At 33.1% G+C, this 24263-nt stretch overlaps 1 protein-coding gene across 2 annotated transcripts; it reads right to left on the bottom strand.

Annotated features, from left to right (window-relative positions):
- Window positions 1-1024: 1024 nt before the first annotated feature.
- On the bottom strand, window positions 1025-23602 carry LOC111037659 (monocarboxylate transporter 12-like). Of its 2 annotated transcripts, none has more exons than XM_022320342.1 (6): window positions 23098-23602; window positions 17398-17495; window positions 13509-13712; window positions 10601-10727; window positions 5600-5779; window positions 1025-5293 (listed from the first exon to the last, which is right to left on the bottom strand). In XM_022320342.1, the coding sequence occupies exons 2-6, from the start codon at window positions 17465-17467 to the stop codon at window positions 3883-3885; spliced, it is 1992 nt and encodes a 663-aa protein (XP_022176034.1). In that variant the 5' UTR covers window positions 17468-17495; window positions 23098-23602; the 3' UTR covers window positions 1025-3882. The 2 variants fall into 2 exon arrangements, with proteins under 2 accessions (XP_022176034.1, XP_022176035.1); XM_022320343.1 differs by lacking the exon at window positions 23098-23602 and adding an exon at window positions 17745-17935.
- Window positions 23603-24263: the final 661 nt, after the last annotated feature.

Below are 24263 nucleotides of genomic sequence, written 5' to 3'. Positions count from 1 at the left end.
TACCTTTTACGTGCTAGGAGCGCATCTATTTCAGCAGTTTGCTGCAAATGTTATGAAGTATACATATCTAGAATTGACTATTTTAATCAAACTCATGACTACTTATGTGTGGGTTCTAAAAAATGTATTTGAGTACCGACTTTTTTTGAAGATCCAACCTTTATTTTTTTTTCTCTCGAACGTAGGTACTTAAATACTTTGTACAATACCGTAGAACGACTGCAATAGCTGTTGTCACACCAAGACCTTTATTTCCCTTTGCAGGTCTGCACAATAATTAGAAATCAAGTGATGACTAAACTTCATATTATTTTCATAACAATTGCGCACTTGAACCTTATACAGGTGGAAAAGACCGCACTGAAATACATTACAAATGTATTTATTTATTCATATAATATTTTAATTGAATAACATTGATTTATATATTTTCTATACAAGTATGATAAATTAAAAATAAATCACTATAATATACACTAAAATAATAGTCCATAAAATATTATTATTATAACGTAAACTACTATATATTAACACTAATATCCGTCTGTACTCTAACAATAATTATATAATAATATTTTACTAGAAACATTTTAAATGTAAAGTAAAACATTTGTCACGTTTCGTCAGCTGAAATTATTTTTAAAAAAAATAATATATTTTCATATAATATTTATATATATATATATGTATAATAGTCGATTTGAATATTCAAGTATACCTATATAGTGGTGTTGTAAACATAACTCGTTTAAAAATATTTCTATTATCATTATTATACATAACTATAGGTACGGTATCTATATCAGTTCTGACAATTAATGTTTTAATAATATAATATATACATTTTTGATAAAAAAAAAATTTAAAAAAAACAAAAACAACGTAACCACTAATTTGACAACAACAACATAATAATATTTATTGTGTTATACACCTATATCATAATAACCGACACGGAAGATTCGTAATAAACAACAGGTACGAAAAAACGAAATAATTAGACATTAATATAATATTTTCTGTGTTTAAATTCGTCGTTTTGGTTCCAACAAATATATAATATAGAATAATAATCGTCAATGGGTGAATATTCGAGGGTCGTCGAAGCTCGTATAATATAAACACGAGGGTTGTGAGCATGGAAGTTTGGGGGAAGAGTGATTTAAAGTAAAAAAAAAAAAATACCAACAATAGGTTTACCTATATACGTCATTACAGTGTATAAACTTATTAGCATAATATATTTAGTCTAAAACGGGTTTGTTAATTGTTATTCGCATTCTACAGCCCATTGACATAAGTCGTCCGTGGAGTGAAACGACAATATTAATTATAATAGGTAATATAATAGTATTAAATATAAAATGCGACGTCGGGGGTTGGAAGAATCGGTATGAAGGTATAAGGATCGAAACAAAAATGGTTAGCGCCGTCGACATTAAAAATCGCACGTGTGTGACCATTGGGTATTTTAATTGATTGATTTGTGTGGTGTGTACAAATCTTAAAGTGATAATATTATTTACCAATAAATTTGGTATAATTATTATATTATAATACTTAAACGCACAAACGAGGAACTCATTTTAATATATTAATAATATGTGATAGCGATATGGTATGTACACGATCGTGTCGGTATATATAGGTAGTAACAGTGGAAATGGTATGCCCGAGGGTTTCCCAATCGAGGTGATTGTCACAAGTCTAAAACGGGTGGATGGGTGAGGGTTGGTGTATGATTAACGTTAAAAATACAAAAATATTAGAACAATGACGGTTTTTTGTCTGTAAAAAATTATATTTATGCAGGGAACGAGAATGCTGCAACATATTTTGAGTAGGTAGGGGTCCTTGGCGTTTTGTGTTGTTTTGCCTCGAGTTCGAAAATTGTTCAGCACGCCACTCGAGTAAACACATTATTTTCGTACGAATTCCTGTGGCAGGGGCGTACCTAAGGCGGGCACTTAAAATACGTCACAGCGGAAAAAAATACTGCGAAACGTGTGCTCACTGATCCGGAATGTTCTATATTTGGTCGACGAACGGCGATGATGATAATAAACGCGATTTACGAGATATTTTATACGCCGTGATGATGATTGACAGTCGACAAAATGCACACCGACGGTGATAAAAATATTTAAATAAAATAAACAGCTGCCCACGAGTTAGTGGACTTATGTCGATGTTGCTCTTTTTGAGCCAACATTGCCGACACAATATGAAGGCGTCCGTGCGAAAACAAGAAACTCCATTTTTGTTAAAAATGTGTTTTTGGCAGTTCTTAACTAAGAACAATTCGACCAGTATGCCTGTGCAAGAACTAGACAAATCTGACCACCCGTACAAGAAATATAATGTAAATGGAGTTGTCTCCTTTTTGCACAGACCTATTCATATGAAAGTTGGCTCGCCTCGGATATGTAACTTTTTCAAAACTACATAATATTATATACAGTAGATTCTTATTATGTCGAACGTCGCTATCTCAAACTACATTGAATTCTCCTTGAAACTACCATTACAATGATTAAAAAATACCATTAGATAGAACAATTTTACTTGAAAAAGCAAACGAATATGCATAACAACTAGGACGCACTAATTTTAAAGCTAGTAGTGGTTGGCTTAAAATTTGGAAAAAGAGAAATGATGTAGTTTTGCGAAAAGTTTGTGGAGAAAGTGCTTCAGTTAGACACACATTGTTGTTGTTCAAATTGGGTTCAAAATCTTCCTGACGATTGAACAGGGTATTTTCTTCTAATGATATTTTTAATATTTTTTCAAATGCTTACCATTCATACAATAATATTTTTAAATTAAAAAACGATACTTCGAATTTTTTCCTATTCCCCTTTAAGATTTCACATAACGAGAATCTACTAATATCGATCACGTAATCGTCAATATCGTAACGAAATGATGTACTTACGAACAATGGCTACACAAGTTTAAACGAAAATCAGTCCATTCGTGTAGTTGCTTGCCGCAATCGACCGACCTCCATCAAGTCGCGTTGTCTCTGCGGGCCATTGTATTCCGTGGTTAACTGGAAACCCTTAAACCCTTAAAGACCCAGGCTCGTGGGAAGAGTGTAGGGAGTCTAAATGTACTAGACCCGATGAAACGCAAAGTACTTATAATATTATAGAATTAAATGAATTAATAAATTATTGTAATTATATGATGATAAAAAAAAAATATTTTTTTATATACATGTATATCAGTGGTAAAATATTTAATTCACATTTTCGGTGTTGCAAACTTTCTTTTATTTCAATGGATATTCAATCCCCCTCGACGGCCTCAATTCTTCTTCTGATACAAAAATAAGCGTATTAAAGAATCATCGCATTAAAAAAAAAAATTTTTTCTTTAAATTATCGATGAATAAAAAGCCAAACCAAACCTATAATTATAGGGTTTTAATTGACATGCGGTAACGACCGTGACAATAATCATCTTAATATCACCTGAATATGGAAAATTAGACTTAGATAATCGAGTTCAGTGTTATTTACCTTATTTTTCATAAATACATACAACGGCGTAAGGACCCTTACAAACTTGAATATTTTTAGTGTTACTTTTGCAACACCCGAATTACGGCACTGGCTCATAAAACTTTTATAATACACTAACCATCTACTAGTCGGATATGCCAAAATATATGTAATTGTTGTATAATATCATACTTAAGTACCTACTATTATAGAATCGTGTATTTGTATATTATATTTTAAGTATATGGTATGTCAGTGTGTGTGTGTGTGTGTGTGTGTGTGTGTGTGTGTGTGGGTTTTGGTGTGTACAAGTGTGTGTAACTAAGTATTATTAAATAGTAGTATTATTCTAGAGAACAAGTGGAGACCGCAACAGTCAGTGGCGGTGATGGTTCTTCTTGAAGAACGGCGTCAGCAGCCACGTGGAGGCACCGAACAGCAGAATGACGCCCATGCCGTGGAACACGGGCTTGTACGAACCGATCGTCTCGAATATGTACCCGGCCACGGGTGGCCCGATTAGCTGCACCAGCCCGTTGCAGAACAGCGATATGCCGTATGACGAAGACAGCCGCTCCTCGCCGAGCATGTCAACCATTATGACGGCCGTGATGCCGACCACGACGCCGGAACCGAGGCCGAACGCTGCGCACGCGAAACACATGGTCGGGTAGTCGTCGGCGAACGGTAGCACGAACAGCGAGACGCCGGACAGGACGAGCCCGCCCAGGTAGTAGTACCGCTTGTCCAGCCGGATCCAGTCGGACAGCGTGCTTCCGCCCACCCTGCCGACAAGGTCGAGCACGGCCACCACGGACAGCAGGTACTGCGAGCTGCTCTTGTCGTGGCCGATGCTGATGGCGTACGACGGCAGCAGGATGGCCGAGTTCGTGTAACCGATGGCCGTGGTGGCGTTGGACACGAGTATGACGATGAACAACGGGTCGGACAGCAATTGCAGCGCGCCGGCCACGGTCTTGCGTCGGGTCGACGTCTGCTGCTCGTCGGTCCCGTCGCCATCACCGGTTTCCGTCTGATCGTGCTGCTTACCGGACCGCTGTTTGTCCTGCTTGTCTCGCCTCCGCCGCCGGCGTTGATCTTGCTGCTGCTTCTTCTTGGGCTGCGAGTCCTCGTACAGGCTGACCAACGTACTTCCGTGGAACGGCGTGCTGACGTACCGCAACGACGACAGCGATGACGACCCGGCCGCACCGCGGAATGCCGGTGCCTGCAGGTTACTGCAGTGCAGGTTGTGGTGCTGCAGATGCATGTGGTCGGCCGCGCCGCCGCTAGTGGTCCGCAACAGGCCGCAGCTGCTGAACGTCTGCAGCGACTTCGGTGAACAGGAAACGCCGCCCAACGGTCTACCTACCGACTTGCTGTTGACCTCCGCGATGATTGCCACGCCGCCGCCGGCCAGCAGATACCGGTCGTCCGCCGGCACCTTGACGCTGGACGCGTTCAGCTCGTTGACGATCACGTAACCGTTGAGGTTCTGCGCTAGCAGCGACACTGTCTCCTGGTGTCGCCCGTCCTCGTCGTCGTCGCCGCTGCACCGGTGCAGTTCTGTCAAACTCTTGCCGCCGGCCACCGAGTTTGCCGCGGCCACGGCCAGAGAAACCGACGACGTCACCACCGCATCCGCTTCGCCACCGCTGTCCAGTCCGTCGTCCACGCACTCGCACTCGTCCACGTACTGCTTGACCATGTGCTGCTCGACCGGATGGTACAGCATCGCGCCCACCCACACGTTGAGCGTAAGGGCTCCGAGTATCAGCACCACCTCCCTGCGCCACACACACACAAGCACACGCACACGCACACACACACAAACAGCACACATGTATTTACGGGGTGGTTTTTTTAATTATGTTATTATTATGTTTTATTTTTTTATGGGGGGGGGGGGAGGGGGTGCGACGCGACCCGAAAATTCAAACGATTTATATAAATATAATATTCAAGAGTTTTCGGACCGTTTCGGTATAGCGTATATATGCATAATATTCATATTAATATATTATATAATATAATGTAGTATACGACACGTGTTCTGAGGAGGGGGGGAATTTTGTTTGTTTTTGGTTTTGTACTTGTAACCGTAGTGTTCGATCAGGTAGCCCAGGAACGGCGGCAGGAACATGGAACCCAGACAGCTGCCCGATATGGCCACTCCGTTTGCGAACCCGCGGTACTTGACAAAGTACGATGTCACGATGAATATTCCTGGGGGGAACGCCAGACCCGCACCGCAGCCAAACATCATGCCATAACTGAAACACGCAATGGCCCGTGGTTGTTATGAACAAAACAGTTAAAAAATCAACAAACGTTATACGTTCAACGCGATAAGAAAAAAAATTACAATAAAGTAGGCATAAAATCAGTTTTAAAAGAATCAAAGTTTGTTCGAAAGAGTTTGCGCTGAGATTTTGAGAAAAATACACCTTGGGAGTAGGGACAAGACACTATTATAATTTTTATATTATGCGCTTCACTTTGATAGAATTGATGGGTTCGTTCGGAATATTTCCTGATTTGCTTTGCTCTGAAATGGATTTCTGAATTAAAAAATAAATAACAAACCTCAAAACTAGGAAAAAAAAGCTTCACCCGAGGGTGGTGGTGAATAAAATGATTGGTTGTTTGTTTAGAACATGCTAATATATATATATATATATTATATATCCGATTGAATTATCCACTAGATAACTATACATAGCTCAGTATTTCGTTGTCTCGTGGGATTCGAAACCCGAAAGAAATACTATCAAATACAATTTCTGCTGGCCGATGTGCGCTGAAAACTTTATTCCACGGTATAATAATTTCGTTTCACACTGCATATACTTTTGCCGTTTAATGTTTACAGATCAATATAAGTCAATTTAAACAGCGGCAATCAAAACGGACGAGAGATGGGATTTTCCTTCCAGGAAGTATCGCGTAAATATATAATGTGATTTATTACTGGTGTGCTTTTTATGGTACACAGCACGTACCTTCTGCTCATGCGGTATATATAGCTATAAATAAGAACAGCTTAATAATTTTGAATACAAAATCAGGTACTACTCCTAGATTTCGATACGAAATAATATATACAGCTAGTTTTAAAATAGATGTACAAACTGTAAGTAATAAACAGTCAGCCAAACCCAAAAATATACGGATTCGCTGCAGAAAAGGTAAGTTATAGTAAGTGCTCTCCAGTCGCCATCGCTCAATAACTTACTAGTTGACCTAATATCTGCTGGAAAAGAACGGTACACTGCTGTTAGTATTATTAGTACGCTCTACACTTTAACTACATTATAAATATTATACATAGATTCAGTTTTGTGTAATTTTAAGGTATAAGTTATAACACAAATTTATTTGATTATTTACATAGTTATATTTAAACGGGCTGGAAAGCCAAATAACAGTTAATTATTTAATATAGGTAACAAAATAATAATATAATATGAATTCAAACGTGGAAAAGGGAAAACATAATAATATATTAATGAATGAAAAATTAATTATAAAAAGACTTTAAAGAATGAAATATGAAAATTAAGTTAGTTGACTAGCTTGGACATTCGCTAATGTCATGGTTCTATTAATAGGTGCCTGACGTTAATAGAGCATAATATTAGTTTTTTGGAATGTTATATAAAAAGTTATTGCAGATCTAGTTCGAGGGACGTACGAATTAAAGCAGTTTAGTAATATTCTGGACAGTTTATTAGTTATAAGTTATAACTCATCGCCAAAAACAATATTCTTGTATTTCAATTGAGGGCAGACGGGCAGAATAATATTATTATCGACAAAAGTTTAAAATACTTAAATATTTGTTGATCTATGGTGTATACAATGCACATATAAAATAGAAGTATACAAAAAAAATACACCATTTCATCGTTTTAATATTTTTTTTTTGATTATATTTTTATGAACGACGTTGTATTAATCTCTTATACCGCGTGCAGCCAAGTTTTTATTTACTCAGGGTTTTTCTACAGAGTTTTTATTGCTTAATATGAAAATATGTGAAATGTAACACAAATCACAATATTATACTTGTTTTATTTTCCTTATTATACCATATTATTGAATCTACTTGTTTGTCATGATTGGATAAATCCCTTTAAAATTTGTTGACTAATTTATTTTGTATCTGCGCGGTAGAGTCTTGTACGATGGGTACGTAAAAGTCATGGACAGAATTGCTTACATAAATAGCAGTAATATTATCGTCAACAGTATCAACAGTGATATGTTAGTGTTACATTTAACGAAATCGTCCTACAGCATCTCGTCTTCAACAGATGATGTGTTATCTGAATTATTTTCTTTGTACGACTACGACGTCAAAACATTTCGAAAAATAAACGCATCACAAGTCGATATACTGCAGACATAACGCCGATCAGATTAGATTTCACATGTGTAGCGTTTAAATAATTTTAATAATAATAATGACTTGTGCACCGAATCTATACACACGATCAGACTATAAACTTTTCACGGTATCAGAACACAACGACTGTCTGGGCCTAACTATAAGTCTATTGAAATACAAAATACGTTATGAAATGATATACGTCACAACAAATAACCCATTATCGTATGCAATACAATATAGGTTTCGTCACTTATCTGTAAACCAATCAGCATAAACGAATGACGTACCTATAGTGTTTAATGCAACGATCTGTGCAATTGTAAAAAAACCTTATAATATTATGCGAAGTAATATAAATTTAAAAATAAATAGGTGCAATTGTAAAAAAGCTTTATGGTTTTCATAAATGCGAATCGAAAAATATAATTTTCGAATAATATAATATAATATGTATGCGTTTATCAAATTGTTTAGATTATAGATATATTATAGATTAATGCTGTTATAAGTTTCTAAAGAAATTTAGAACATTTAATATTATGTTGTATAAAATAATAATAATTGAGATGATGCATCTATAAAAAATAAATAGTAATGAGTAATGCCACAAAAATAGTTGAGTATATGTAATTGATAATATTAATAAAAATGATTTTCATATTCATAGCCTCATAGGTATTCAGTTGAAGAAGTTATAACTTATAATGGATAGTTTAAAATATCAACAATTATAAGTTTTTGAATATTAATAAATAATGGTAAAACACTGAACAAAATAAATGTTTCACATAAGCACTACCATATAATATATAATAATTTATGATAATTTATTACTATAAAATCAAATTTATTATTCATTAATCCTGACTTTGAATTTTAGTAACATTTTTACATCACACAAAGAACTAAAACTGTCATCGATATTTCATTGTTAATAATATTATTTGTAGTTATTTATTAATTATTTACTGTAAGTAATATTATTTATTGTTTAACAAACAAAGGCACGTATATAGCTATATTTTTTTAGTTTGATCATTTTAATCAAACTCAAGCCTAGTTGATAAAGAAAACAGCAATTATGACGTAGTTACATTAATTTAAAAACGAGGTGTGAAAATGCACCGAAGAAGCAAAAAAGGAGACTTTTTTTGGAAAGATCAGTTTTCCTCTTATTTTCATAGGAAACACTAATTACAGTTGCAGTATAAACGTTTAATCCTAACTTATCTGCAGTGAATGCATGTCGTTTTATTTATTCATAAGTTAATTATCGCACTTTTTTTTGATTACTGTTAAGGAATTTCTCAATCGTTAATTAAAAAAATATAGGTACGAGAATAAGATTATCTGAATATTATTTTTATTAACATAATATATCAGCGCAATGTAATTAACTCGAAAATAATTGCATATTGTGGAACAGGCGAATTGATTCATATATCTACCAACTACAGGCTTATTATTATTATTATCTTTATTATTCATGTAGAGATAATACATGTATCGAAAATATGAAATTTCCCGTTAAATTGTGTTTTCGTATCGACATTAAATAAATCTCAAGGGCGTTGAAGAAAATTTCATTTGATTTGTCAAAATATTTTGTAATGTTTTTTCCATGCCTATTTTGAAGAATCACAGAAATCAGTAATACACTAATCGTGTAGGTTAACCTACCTACAAGTATAGGTATATATTGATATACCTATTTACAAACGAATATCGCAAGACAGATCGCTACCATAGTGTGCAGAGAAAAGTTAATAAATATAAATAAGTAAACAAACATATTTCAAAGTTCATTTCAGTGTTTGGAACATGAACTTATTGACAAATAGTAACAGTGTGTATAAAATATCGATTTTTTTATAGCTTCGTTCGTACTTATAGGTACAGTGAACGAAAGATAACAGCAAAATGGTTGCCCGCTCCCGTACTTTATAGAGTGATTATTTTATTGAAAAACACTCAATATTTCAAAAACTATTTTCATTTTTGAAAACATTTGTGTTTTTTTACATTATCGAAGTCATAAAAAACCAAATTTTAAAAAAATCATATTTTTACTACTTCGTTTGTTATTCTTGATATTTTTAAGTTTTATTTTTTGAATGACGAATTATCAATTTTAATTTCATACTCCGAAGCAGAACATTTTTCAGAGTTGATATTTGTTGTATTTAAAAAATTGAATGAGTAATCATTAATATTATGTGTAGCTGTGGTTCACTTCTTTCATCAAAACTTTAAATACTTATAATAGTAATTAAATACTCGTTAAAAATGTGTTTGTCATGTATCAAAACACTCAAGAAAAAATATTCAACTCTGGTTAAGAATTTAAAAAATATGCTGTCGTTCAAAAAAGTACAAACTCAACAAAATAAAAATAATATATAATTATTTTTGTAATGAATTCAAACTGTGTAAAACAAAATATTTTCAAAAACTTGAATACTTTTCAAGGTAATGACTAATGAGTGTTTATTGTCCAAGTACTCACCTATTATTTATAATTCTATATTGTTATACCACTTATACCTAATACTTTGTGTAGAAAACAATAATGATATGTAAAAATACGGTCAAAGAAAAATACCAATTATACATATTAATACATTTCTTTGAAATTAACATTGAATAAACGGTAGGTACCATAACTTACTATTATAACTTATATATGTATGTAAATACTTGCCTGAAATACAGAAATGTGATTGAATCCGCAAAATAACAGAGCATTAATCCCAGCGAAGCTAAAGTGCCTCCGATTAGCGTTACTGTACGATATGAATATATGGATGACAAGTAGCTCGAAACAGGACCTAATTAAAAGAAGTTAAGCAAATTATAATCTTTTTGTTGGTGTATTTCAAAATGTTCAGACATAATATTTTTAATAAATAATTTAAATTTAGAATTAATAACCTCCTATATAAAATAAATGTTGTACGCGTGGGCAGTGGACACAACTCATTTAAATTCTTTAGCGATTTGTATGCATATTATTTAATTTATATTATGGAAACGCATTTAACATTTATTAATGCATTATTTATAGTCATTAAAATGTGTCTTAACTCGATAAATAATATTAAGCACATTGAATTGGCTTCCTTGAAAGTAAATTTTGATAATTTACACTCAGCACAGCACATTTTAATTAAAATATGTATTTTCCGTGTAACGAATTCGCAAGAGGGAATAATTTGATAAATATAATTTTAAGCAACTTCAGACCGATCCTTTCTAATGTTACTGAATATGACTGTTTCTGTGCAGTGACGTAAGTGTTTAATAGGGAAAAGCTTTTGTTAAAGTGGTGGTCGAAGAAGCAAAATCCACGTCATACCACTCATAGGTACCTACCTATGATTGTACATTATTCATGAAACTGACTTTTAAATTAATTGTAAAATGATCAAACAACATGGTTATTAACAATTTTAATTGAGTGTGAATGGTTGGTGAAATGTATACTTGAACATATTGCATATAATATATAGATAGTCCAAGAGCTTATACTCAAAATCCATTCCCTTAGGTGCTTTGTTACACCAACATCTATCGTCTGTAAAACGGAATAAAATATGGTTATTCTAGGTCAACATCGGAGATATATTATTATTTAATTATAAGCATGAGCCAAAGAGAGAAGTATAACTGATGGAACTGTATATAGAATATTGATCAAAGGCGGACTAAACTGAAGAAATTATTATAATTTATTACAATACTAGCAAAATATTTAATTATTAGTATATACATTATAAATAATTATATGATTTTAGATTATGTTAAACTTGTTAAAAAATCAAACCAATTGGCACATTATTTAAAATTTGAATACAAATAAAAATTTTAATTAATTATTTGTAGCTGAAAGAAATTGAATATAAAAAAATTTAAAAGCAATAGTTAAGAGAAATAAGTAAACTAGGTCAATATGAAAATTAAAAAAAAATCAATTTAAAAATGATTATGTGATTTAATATTTTTAAGATAACTGAAAATATAAATAAATTTAATTCGTTTATTAACCATAAAATTATATTTTTCCTATATAATATTATGTTTATAACTATATATTTTTAATAGTGAATAAGATATGAAATATATAAATATTTTTATAAGAATTTGGGTCATTAATCAGTTTGAAACTTGACCTAGCTTATGGTATTTATAATTTATCAACAAAATTGATTTCGTTCCCACTTATTATTAAATCCACATACTATGAGTAATGTGTATAATACATTTTAAAAGACATCATGAGACATCTTAGGAATTACTAATGTTTCTATCGTACACTCGTACTTATAATTATATTTATGTAGTGAAATATTATTGATACTAATTTTGTTAAAGTATTCGACATTTCGACACATCGAATAATCAAAGTACTTGGTATAAAGCCTATATTATAATCTTTAATCAAAAAATAAATTCATAAAACTGGCAAAATGCTATGTACCATATATTAATATAAATAATTTACCGACATTTTAATTTGGATTAAAAATCCAAAATGTAGAAATAAAAACTAGTTAGGTCAATAATCTTAAATGGTAGAGCTTGATTTCAACACTAACAATTAGTTTTTACAAGAAATATTTTTTTGTAACTAATTTAGAGTTTGTATCACTAAATAAAATGGTTATCATTGAAATAATATAATATCACGTATGTTATGGTAAAAATTCTTATTATTTAGTTTAATTGATAATATTTATAATTAAGGTAAAATAATAGAAATATTCACGTATACCTATTGTCAGTTAATGACTGAAATTAAACTGCGGATTCTAACGAATATAATATAAGATATATAAAATAAATAAATATTAATTTTAATTGTCAAATTAAAATTGTTAAATGTTGATGATAGAAAGTTTAAAGTTTAAGTATTCTGTGTTTGATTAATAATTTATTGATATCGCTAATAACGGATTATTATATATCTAAGATCTAACTAACAATAAAAGTATTATACTTTTTGATAAGTTATGTCAGAATAACGCATTGACCTTTTTATGTTTTGATCGCGTGGTAACTTTTTTAGTTTAAAAATAATGTATTAAGTAACTAGAAATGTATGTTTAAAAGAAATGTGGAAAATCTCATATTTAGGTTTTTATAATTTTCCCATCATTTTTCATATTGAAGATATTTAACTTAAATTAAATACTGAGCTTAATATAAAATAATATAAAATTAATGATTCATTTTAGTTTTTAGTTTTTTGCAGTATTTCATCATTAAATGTTTGTAGTTATTGATATCCCAACTGTGCCTTTGAGGTCGTTACCCGCTAATTTATTATATTTTTTAACATTTAAATTTTCACATAATTCAGTCAATTACAAATGATGAATAGAGTGGAATGATATTACGCAATTATTGTATCATTAGAAAAGTGGAACTGTTTAATTGAGATGGTTTATTTTCGATCAACTATACAATATGTATATTATTAATTGTACTGCAGTTTCAAATCGTTTGGTGCGTCATCTGCCTATTATCAACTCAACAAATGTGTTTGATCAATTAACACGTCCTCGTCTATACGACTCAGAAATATAATTTATAATATTAATAATATTTACCTAAAGAACAATAGAGAAAATAGCAAATAGCGGGTATCCAAGAGGCTGCGGTCTCTGATGCATGAAACGCTTCTGTGAACTCCACGAACAGCACCCCAAATGATTTAAGAGTGCCTGGAATCAACATGTTGACCAATGTGCTGCCCAAGAGCACCAACCAGCCCCATCCACCATCTGGAGGAACGAGTACATAGTTTCGACCATCTATATTACAAAAAAGTATAATAACAAAATATCAATTAATATCAATCGCGGTTACATTTTAAGATTTCACTACTGCCACAACGGCTAGAAACAAGGCATGTTAGGTAAGCATTAACAATTTATTTCTTGAGAAGACGTCACACCCGCATGTGTTACCTCCGTCTTACAAACACACAACATACCAAAAACTGTTTTGCGCGAAATAAAACCACTCAAGCTATAATCCAAACTAAGCAACCAAATTTTCACTCTATAGTCTATTAAAAAGAGAACATTTACGGTGCAACATAGTTTTTATTTTTTTGATATGACATCTACAAGAAAAATTCTTATTGTTTAAAAATGTATTATTTCAAACTTGAACAAATTTTTTTTATTTGTGATACCGAAAAAATAAAAACGATGTTGCACAGTAAATGTGTTCCTCTTAATAGTATGAAATATGGTCTAGCCTAGCTTGGACTACATCTCGAGAGATTCTATTTCATCCAAAACAGTTTTTGCTATGTAAGACGGAGACAACACATGCGAGTGTGGTGTCTTCTTAAACCTACCTGATAATCATAATTCAAAAGGACAATACTCCTAATTTTACTTTCTTAATTTTGAATTAAGTAAGTATGGTAACAAGGATGAATATAATCTCAATTTTGAAAACTTCAAGTTAATAGTAAATAGTAAAATAATTAAAGTGTAACTCAGTATAATGAGTTGGTGGACAATTAAGTTATGTAGCTATAAGATATTAATTAGATAAATATGATATCATGCTCGAACGGAATAATGGTTTGAGTCCAGAAAAACGTCGGCGTCATAAAAACTCTGTTTTTTTTAAACTTTTCTCTTAAACTATTAGATGGAAGTTAGCTGGCGGCTCATTAAAAAGCGCTTGTCAAGCAAATATGAGATATGACAATTAATTAACTTTTGAACAGTTAATAAAATAGTTGACTAGATTTTTCTAACTCAGATCTGGAATTGGAGAACGGATTTTGGTGGTTATAGTGTCTTGATGGAATAACATTCACTAGGAAAAGTATAGTGAAGAGTTTCAGACCGCCATCTTTAATGGTTCATTCACTATAGAGACCTTTAAAGTTGTAAATCATATAAACACACATATATGCAGATTAAGTACCAAAATCGAAAATTCGTTTAAAATTTTAAGATAGCTAAAAAGTACGAGGTGAGTTCTATAAGAATTAAGTACAACCAAAGTATTAAAAAGGGTCAAAGTTTAAAAAACGGATAGCTTACAATTTTTATACACGAAAAAAAAATACTTTTTGGTTAAACAAATTATCCATTTCGATCACGGCCTTTAATCCAATTGTATTAAAATGAATACACAATACTGTTAATAATTCTCCAAAAATTAAAAATCAAAGTGTACTTATACTTGCCAACCCCGACTTGGTAAGCGTTGAAGCGTTTTTTTTTTTTGCTAACCATTTAATAAATTACACGAAAATTCACCTTTGATGTTTACAAATGGGCAGCAAAATTCATGTCAATAGACTTTAGTAATTAGGTTCATAATTTATTGTTCAACGTTAGTCAGTAACCATTATACATTGTACATAATAATATAATGTTTATGAGTCTATATTATATACATTATACATGTGTAAATGTAATAAATTAGTAAATACATAAATTAAATACATACTTGTATCAACATTGTCTAACGAGTAATTGTTACGTATTTATAGAGATTATTCATTTATTCTTGACTGACACATGATGAGCGCTGCATAAATTTTAGTTCATATTTTTATGAATTTTTTTATAATTATCGAAAGTTAAAATACTGACACTCGACAGTAAGAAACAAATGGCAAATTTTTTAATACAAAACTTACTTACATGTACCTAAATATTACATGACATAATTTATTATACCTACGTAGATTCTATTGTAACAATATATTTACAAGAAGAAAATAGATTGGTTTTAACTTTTAAGTACTTGTTAATTACTGAAGATCGAACAATGTACACTGCATGTTTAATAGTATAATAACTTATTACATTCACTATGGATAATATCTATTTAATTCTAAAACCAAAAATATTTTAAATTATTTGTGTTTTGTGTATTTTTTAGTAATTTGAATATTACTATCGATTGTTATTTATTTATGATTTTTAATAATTTAATTTACCCATAATAAGAATTGATTCATTCTTAACTCTAAGCGGGAGAATCCTGTTTAATGAAACTTCAAGTGTTTATACTGTTAAATAAATAATGGTTGGTACATAAATAACTGAAAATATGTATAAATTAATTTATAATTATTTATAACATTTTATACATTACGTCAAACATCAATTGTTATGCATATTTTTAAAATTGTTCATATCTATGTATACATCGAATCTCAGTTTTAATTAATAGAAAATATGTACTTAAATTAAGACAATTTTAATTTATTTAAAAATTGTCTTCGTACAATTGTATACAAATATTTTAAATTAAATTCGTTTAACATAATACACAATATAATGTACATTATTTGTATTTAATGTTAATTATATTTTCTAACGTTTATTTATGAAATGCATGTACATATAAGTTTAGGAGAAATGTAAAATGTTATATGCTGATGTAATCAATGAAACTTTTGATACGCAGACGTCAGTTTAAAAATGTACGTATAGATCTGTCAAATAGTAATTAGTAATTACTAACTACCCATTATTTTTCACCGTAGTAAGTTATTCAAATTGAAAGCAAAGCCGGTTATGATATTTAATGTAGTTTATGTAATAATTATTGTTGGACCTTTGAATGAATAAAAGTTCTTTATTTTAGCACATGTATGGTTCTCTTGTCAGAATCAACTTTGCATGCTTAAGGCGGAATTGACCGTTGTTTTCAAAAGTTAACACGACAAAGTGAGAATAACCTTCATTAGGGTTATGTGTCTCAACGAGTATTTTTAAACTTAATGAATGACAGGACCGAAGGTCAGTCCGTAACAGTATATAGTAACCATGTAGTATTAGTAATTAGTACACTGACATTGGCAATGGCCGAGCAAGTTGTCTCCCCCCCCCACATACGCACACATGCATACATATACCTGCCGATCCCACAGCTGATAAACAACAAGCGTCCAATACAACGTTTCGACAGCGACCGCGATCGATCGGAAAATTATATAAATATTATTTAACGAAGCCAAATGTGTGCGAAAACTTTATTGGGCCATTTAAAAAAAAAAATCAACGTGTTATTGACCCTTAACCATTGTGGTGAAACGCGGCCAATAATAGGGACATATACATACACACTCGTGTGGGTACATTATTCATACACTTAAATAAGAATGCTTTGGACATGCCATTATTTACGTGAGATATAAAATATGTGTTTGGAAGATACGAAACGAATGTAATGAAATTCGTACCAACCATGCTTACCGCAGCGTAATGTCAATACATCATACACTTGTCTAAATAGCATGCTAAAGAGACGAAAAAAAACATTATTATATACTATTTTAGATACCTGAAATAAAATAATAAACCTTTTGATTTTTTTTTTTTGCGGCAGTTCACGCAAGTTCGAATCGCTGTAGGTATAACGCGGTCTTATTCATATTTAGTATTTAGTATATTATGTGGATAATTTTTAGTCAAGTTACACAATTATAGTAGAATTTATTGTTCAAATCACCTGTAACAGCTTCTTCTTCTCCGGCCAGTGCTTCGTGGTCGTCTTCTTTGGGTTTCTTTTTTATGCTCATTATTGCTTAGTATTCGCGTGACGAAACACTGAAACATATAAACATATTAAATATTTTATCAACTGCAGTAAATGGTGTATATAATTATATATTATTTTTAGACTTTTAGTAAGGACACATTTAGTGATATAATAAAATAATATCGTTCGATATAATTATATGGCCATAATAATTTACCAATGCCTACAAATTCCAAAACGATATGTATCGTATAGCAAATGTGTAGCAGTGATGTACACGAACGAGTGTTAAGCATTTATCAATGGAATTCACTTACGCAAAAATTGTCATTAAACCGAAATATCGTAGTTGTTGACTTTGGTATGCATTGAGATTGTTTTAAGTTTTATTTAAAATAAGACCACTGGCTGCGTATAGTTAGAAATTTTTTATCGACCGAATGACGTTTTGTTTCTGCCAGTGACACTAGTGACAGTGATGAATGATTGTCAGATAGGTTAAACGAACAATGTGCACACCACACACATATTATGACACAATCTATTCTGGTTGAAATGTACAAAACTGATTTAAGTAAAAAACAAAAAATGTATGTTTTGTAATTTAATTTTCGATATAGATTTCAGACGAATGACACGTTTACTGGTTGTGTTGCACAGGCCAGTTAATAATAGCCTATATTGGCTATATCATATATTTTTACTCGATAAATAGGTAGGTGCATATAAATATTTTTAATTACCTTGATAAATTATCGTTTGACACATATTTGGCGTTACACCAAAAATTTTTAAGAGGAGAAATATTTGTAATAACTTAATAATATATGGGTCAATATGATCAGGTTTTATCTAAAGACTTTCTTAAAAATATTAATCAAATGGCTATAAGATCGATTCTCGTTGGATGTTAGCAAGCAAAATTAAAATTAGATGGTTTTATAGTATACAAATAATTAAAAACAAAAAAAAAACAACTTTCATCTCAGGTCTAACACTATTTCAAAATGTTGAATATATAACACAATGAAAACATATTTTTTGATTCTAATTATCCCATCAATCATTATTTACAATTTATAAGTGTATGTTCATAATGACACAATATTAATATGATTAATAATTAATACATATTTTTACAAAAGCAACTAACTATAAAATCAAATAACATTTGAAGAATCGATTTTTTTAAAAGCTATTCTTGGATAATATTCAAATATATTGTACATAATATATACAAAAATAATATATTATATTGTTATTTATTTATTCGTATAGAAAACCCTTACAACATTTTTTTCCATAGTACCTTATTAAATTTTTATTTTCAACTAGTGTCACTGTGTCAGATATTCAGATTAGTATCTTACGTCAAAGTCAGTATGTATGAGAAAATATATTTTGTGCTTGCTTCAGAATCAAAAAATAAACTCAATAAGACCTTATTGTCACGCAATATTTTTTTTTGGCGATCTTATACAAAGATTTATAGTAGGATTGAAATACATTGTTTTTTTTTATTTAATAATAAAGTTCTCGTTTGAAAGACGTTGATCAAATCTCAAAGAGGTTAAAACGTGTGCAAATAAGCGACACTAAAGTAAATCAAACAAACTAAATAAATCATTAAATTGTTGTCATAAAGTTTTTTTAAAGACTCGTCAGACACCCGAAGGTGCGGTGAGGTATATTATACAAAGTTGTTTATTACATCAAAATGTAATAATTGTCAAAGTGGTTTGATATTGTATTACTCGCTTGGCGTCGATGTTCGAGATAATCGAGGTTCCATAAAAGCAAATTATATATTTACATTACCTATACAATGTTATGTACATATACCTACCCAACTGAGTGAAAAACGATACAATTATGGCACACCCCGATTACAGAACATCACAATAATGGTCGATCGTACGGATAAAACAAGCTGATTCAAATATTATATGCACTTGTGATCAGCGACTTGTGAGTTGTTTATGTTACGCAGGCTGTATGGAGCTGCAGGGAAAAATGTTTATAATCAATAAATATAACGAGTACCTATGATGGTGTATACCTACAACCTGCAATGATGGCCTCGTGGTAGACAGATGTGTAAGTGCATTGTCGTCCTTCGTTATTTATGCCCACCATACTACTACTTACGGCGATTGCGGAAAAACGCATTAGAGAAATGGCTGATTTGTGTCCGAGATAAAATCGTAATGGATATTTTTAAGCACGCATCACACGAACGCGCAAAGGACGGAGGAAAAAAATTTCCATCGAGAGAATTTTGAGCTGTTTGAACCGTACGACTTTGGTATAGGTACATAATATTATATTATATTGTTATTCGTTTTGTTTTGTATATGACGGTAAATTGTACTATATCGTGTAACTTATAATGTAAACAGCGCAATACACTTACGGTGTAATATTGAGTTTCACAGTCATACGGAACGCGTTTAATGATGTATGCCATATAAATATGTGTAGAAAAATATTGTTTGTACGTAGTTCGTAATAAAGAATTCGATAGTGCGCGCTTAACAATGAAAGAAATTATTTTTAATTTTCATACGAAATTTTTTTATTGTTGCGTAAGTCGTATAACATCTAACGTTCGGAAGTAGCTCATATTATTACATAGTATTATGCATTTTATCAATTCACGAGTAATCAGTGTTCATCGGTGAGCGGTTAAACATGTCAATGAATATTATTTACAAATAGGTCATTGGAATATTTTCAATTCAAACAAAATGATATAAGTACCTACAAACGCGAACATCTCGTAAACGTAAACTACCTACATGTTATCGTCATAATGCGTTATGTTCTACGATAAATAATAATATTACATGTCATACAATATATTATTATTGTGACAAAACGCATTGGCGTCAGAAAAGTTCGCTTGTAAAAAGAACCGATGGCCGGGTATAAAGTTGGTATCTATATCGGGGGCTCGATAAAATTTTGCAAGCATATAATCTAACTTAACATAATATCGGGGAAGCTTTACAAGACCCAGTAATCGTCATTGCATCAGTGCGTGTGAGTTGAATCCTAACCCGGGAAATTTAAATAGTAATATATCGTGTACTAGTCCGCGAGTAAGACAGATTTTACAATATTGCATGCTAAATACACACTTTGCCACTACGGTGCCTATTTAACCAATACGTACAAGATGCTCGTGTATTGTGTACGCAGTGGAAGGCTGCACATGTATATATAATTATTGTTATTGTTTTTACATAATAAGTACCCCCGACGAGTAATTTTAACGAACGACTTGCTAGCACCTAAACGTCGAGAATGATAAACGTGCGAATAATTAATATATCGCTACAAAATCGAAAATCCACAGCGCTGACGGTTTCACTGCAGATATAAAATTGTAATAATATGTAAGTATTGAAAACCACATAATATTTTAGCAGTCTTATTTGAGTCTATTAGGCTCAGTTTTAGGTTAAGCTGTTAATATTAAAACAACCCGTTACACACCTATATATACACGATATACTATATTATGTGAAGTCTATATTATTTAGTACTCTACGTGCTTACATGGTATATTGGTATATACCATACACAAACATTATGTTTATACTAATGTCGTGCTTATTATCCCTTTGAAAACGGACACGAACCGTGTTAAAGTTCACAATAACATTTCGAATGCTATTGCAGTAAAGTCATTGCCGTTAGACGCGAGTTTGTGTTATATTAAACTCGCATAAATGATGCGGGGTGTAGTTAAATAATACAACAGTTTAACACGGCATGGTGGCTGCTTATTGTATACACAATTCCGATCGAAATGAAATCATCCGAAAATCTCAAACGCCGGAAAATAGTCTAAATCGGCCGAAAACGATATCCTTGCGAGTATATACTGCAGCCCGCGGCGGTGCGTCCCTCGCAGCAATAATATAATATTATGGTTTGTAAATATTGTGTGCGAATAATGATTATATGATTTACATAGTATAGTGGTATAGATTTTGGAACGGGAATAAAGAAATACCTTGTGCTGGTCGGTATTTATTTATCGTTTTATTTTTAGACTGTATCTTACGCAACAAGAAACAGGTCTTTTTACTTGTTTTTTTGGTACTGTGAGCACCTCTGAGAGACTAATCGCTGCGAAGACATGGTATTTACGAACTGCAGCACTACATCTGTGATCCTATCGGTTAAAGGAATCCGTCATTCCCTCTCGGAGTAAAGACACTATCGGAATAGTGTCGGTTACGGCGATCACACCTAATCATGAAGTACAGAGGCACCTATAAATCGATTTTCTGCGATTCAAAGCACATTAAAATTGCAAATTCGAGGTGTAAAATGCTTTTTCAAAAGGGATAGTAGTGTATTCGTAAGCTCAGATCGTCGGTTTGCAAAATATTTACTACACACGTCTATAATGACGTAAAAGTTAGAGAACAAAACTTATTATAATTAGGTAGGTATGTTAAGACCTGGATGATTCCCTACAAATATGATAAGTGCTGGATTACGCTATTACCTTTCTCCCGACGTTTAGTCGATTCTCGAGGTCATGTATTCGAGAATTTAATCAAATTTGCCGTACAGTGTATACTGCTGTATATTTGTTTGTAAAAAATATATATAATGTAATATAAGAAAATACACTGACTGCTCGTAAAGAAGTCCAACCGTCGCTCGTAGGATTCAGTATTCAGAAAACGGGTTGTTGCTAAGGTGACTGGTACGCGTGCACTGTCGGCACAGTTATGCCGAACAGAGAGGGACAGGCGCCTTTATCAAAGGTTTATGCGATTCCGAGAACTATTTTACTATTCGGCGGCTGCAGAGACCTTTTTCGGCCATCCCTTTTCTGAGGTGGCATATTATAAGAAAGCCATATAATACTCAGATATTATAATAATAACAAATACGTAAGTGTCGAACTTTTATTACGTGACCGTACCCGTATAATACGGATCATCCCTTTTGTCAGTGCAATCAAGATTATCCGAGTGAGACAATCTGGCTGTTATTTATTAATTTATTTTATATTTAACAGTTTGTTGGTTACAATAATGTGTATGCATTTAAAGTTTGAAAGTTTAGAAAATTGTGAATTAAATATCTGACGTAATTTGTTTTATACATTAAAAACAAGTATCTTTCTGCAGACTATATCTACATTGAAAATAAGTTGGTACCTAAGTTGCAAAACATTTAAGACTGTACCTACCCATAAGAAACTTAAAAAAAAAAATGCTACACTTAATTTTATCGAACGTCCTCAATAAATTACATGTACCACGAACCATGTGATACATTTCGACCATTGCATGGTCGGGTTTAGAGTTTTGGAATCCCAGGACTATTTTTTATGCCACCCCATATTTTCCAACATGAATCTTAATTTGATTAAGAAGTAATATTTTTGCATTATTTCATATCTGTTGAGGAACAACTTTACATAGCGCCCAAACATAAACCTAACCTATTTATAGACACACAACTGTTTATCAGGGCCCTTATCGCAGAGCCGGACTTTTTCAACTTACTGATACGAATCCGATACTGCAGACTGCAGCGTATCGAATTTTTCTTCTTGAAAATCTCGAGCACTCGTCCTAACGACCGGCGCTGCGGCAGGTACTTTCATATTATTATTATCATAAAATATAACACACTCACGTCGAATGTGTTGGTCGAGCCGGCGAATCGGCGAGCGTGGCCGGATCTCCGTCTTCCGTCGTGGTCGTCGTTCAGCGACTCGTCACCGCCACGGCCATGTCCGTCGATGTCGAAGTCGTCCGGTCGGAGTCGTCCCGTCGGCGGAGATGCGTCGACGGCGGGACGTCGAATGATGACGCGATAACGCGGTCCGCCGCGACCGCGGTGGTTGTGGTAGTGGCGGTGGTCGTGGTAGTGGTCGTGATCGTGGTGATGGTCGTCGTCGTCGTCGTCGCCGTCGCCGGATGCCGGTGCCAGTGCGATCGCCGTGGTCGTCGTGGTCGTCGTGCCGCCGGTAACCCGCGACCGGGATCGCATCGCACGCGCCGCCCGCGTTACTCAAACAACACGCGGCCGCACACTGCAACTTTGGACGCGCGCGGACACGGGACCGCGCGACCTGTCTCACGGCGCACCGCTGTGGACGTGGACTCGGGACGTTGTGGGGCCGCCGCCACCGCTGTGCTTCCTGCCGGTGTGCGCTGGCGCCCGGCGGTGCGCGTGCGAGTGTCCGCGTGCTATACGACGACTGAGCGCGCCCTCCTCTTCGGGGCCGCGGCGGGGAGGGCGCCGGCCGCCGATCGATATTAGATGCTATACGCACCGCCCCGTGCGTGTGTGTGGGGCACCACGATGAATAAAATACAGTCGTGTGTCCGTGTACAAACCGATATTGTGTATTTGTGTTTCACGTAGATATACCTATATCCATTAAATCGAGGCTGCTTGTTTTAATGATATAATATTATAAAAAACGTATTGAGTAATGATGACAATATATTTTATGTGGACAACTGATGTCTACTCACTCACTATATTGCTTACGTGCGGGCCCCTCGAACCGGTCCACAGGCGATCGGTTCGGTGGGCGAAAAATCGATCTGAAATTCTGAACAGCAACCTCTCAGCCGCATAAAGATACTATTACGTTAAAATATGAACCATACCGAGGTTTTTTTACCTTTAAAAATATGACATATATTTATATATATATATATTCGGTGAGATTAAAAACGATTATAAATCACCCGACACGATATCGAATTGTTCAGTGTTTTTGTAAATATGTTTTTTCGTTAATTTGTAGTCGTTTAAAAACGTTTTTGAATATAATTATATTTGTCATT

The sequence above is a fragment of the Myzus persicae genome, unplaced genomic scaffold, assembly GCF_001856785.1.
Source record: "Myzus persicae strain clone G006 unplaced genomic scaffold, MPER_G0061.0, whole genome shotgun sequence".
In the NCBI taxonomy this organism is placed as follows: Eukaryota; Metazoa; Arthropoda; class Insecta; order Hemiptera; family Aphididae; genus Myzus; species Myzus persicae.
This window is presented reverse-complemented; position numbering and strand designations above follow the sequence as displayed.

Coding starts and splice junctions, on each gene's coding strand:
- LOC111037659 (XM_022320342.1), bottom strand. CDS start 17,467: ATGAGCATAAAAAAGAAACCCAAAGAAGACGACCACGAAGCACTGGCC. Junction 13,713..17,397: donor AGAAGAAGAAGCTGTTACAG/GTGATTTGAACA, acceptor TTTGTAATATAG/ATGGTCGAAACTATGTACTC. Junction 5,780..10,600: donor ATCACATTTCTGTATTTCAG/GCAAGTATTTAC, acceptor TGCGTGTTTCAG/TTATGGCATGATGTTTGGCT.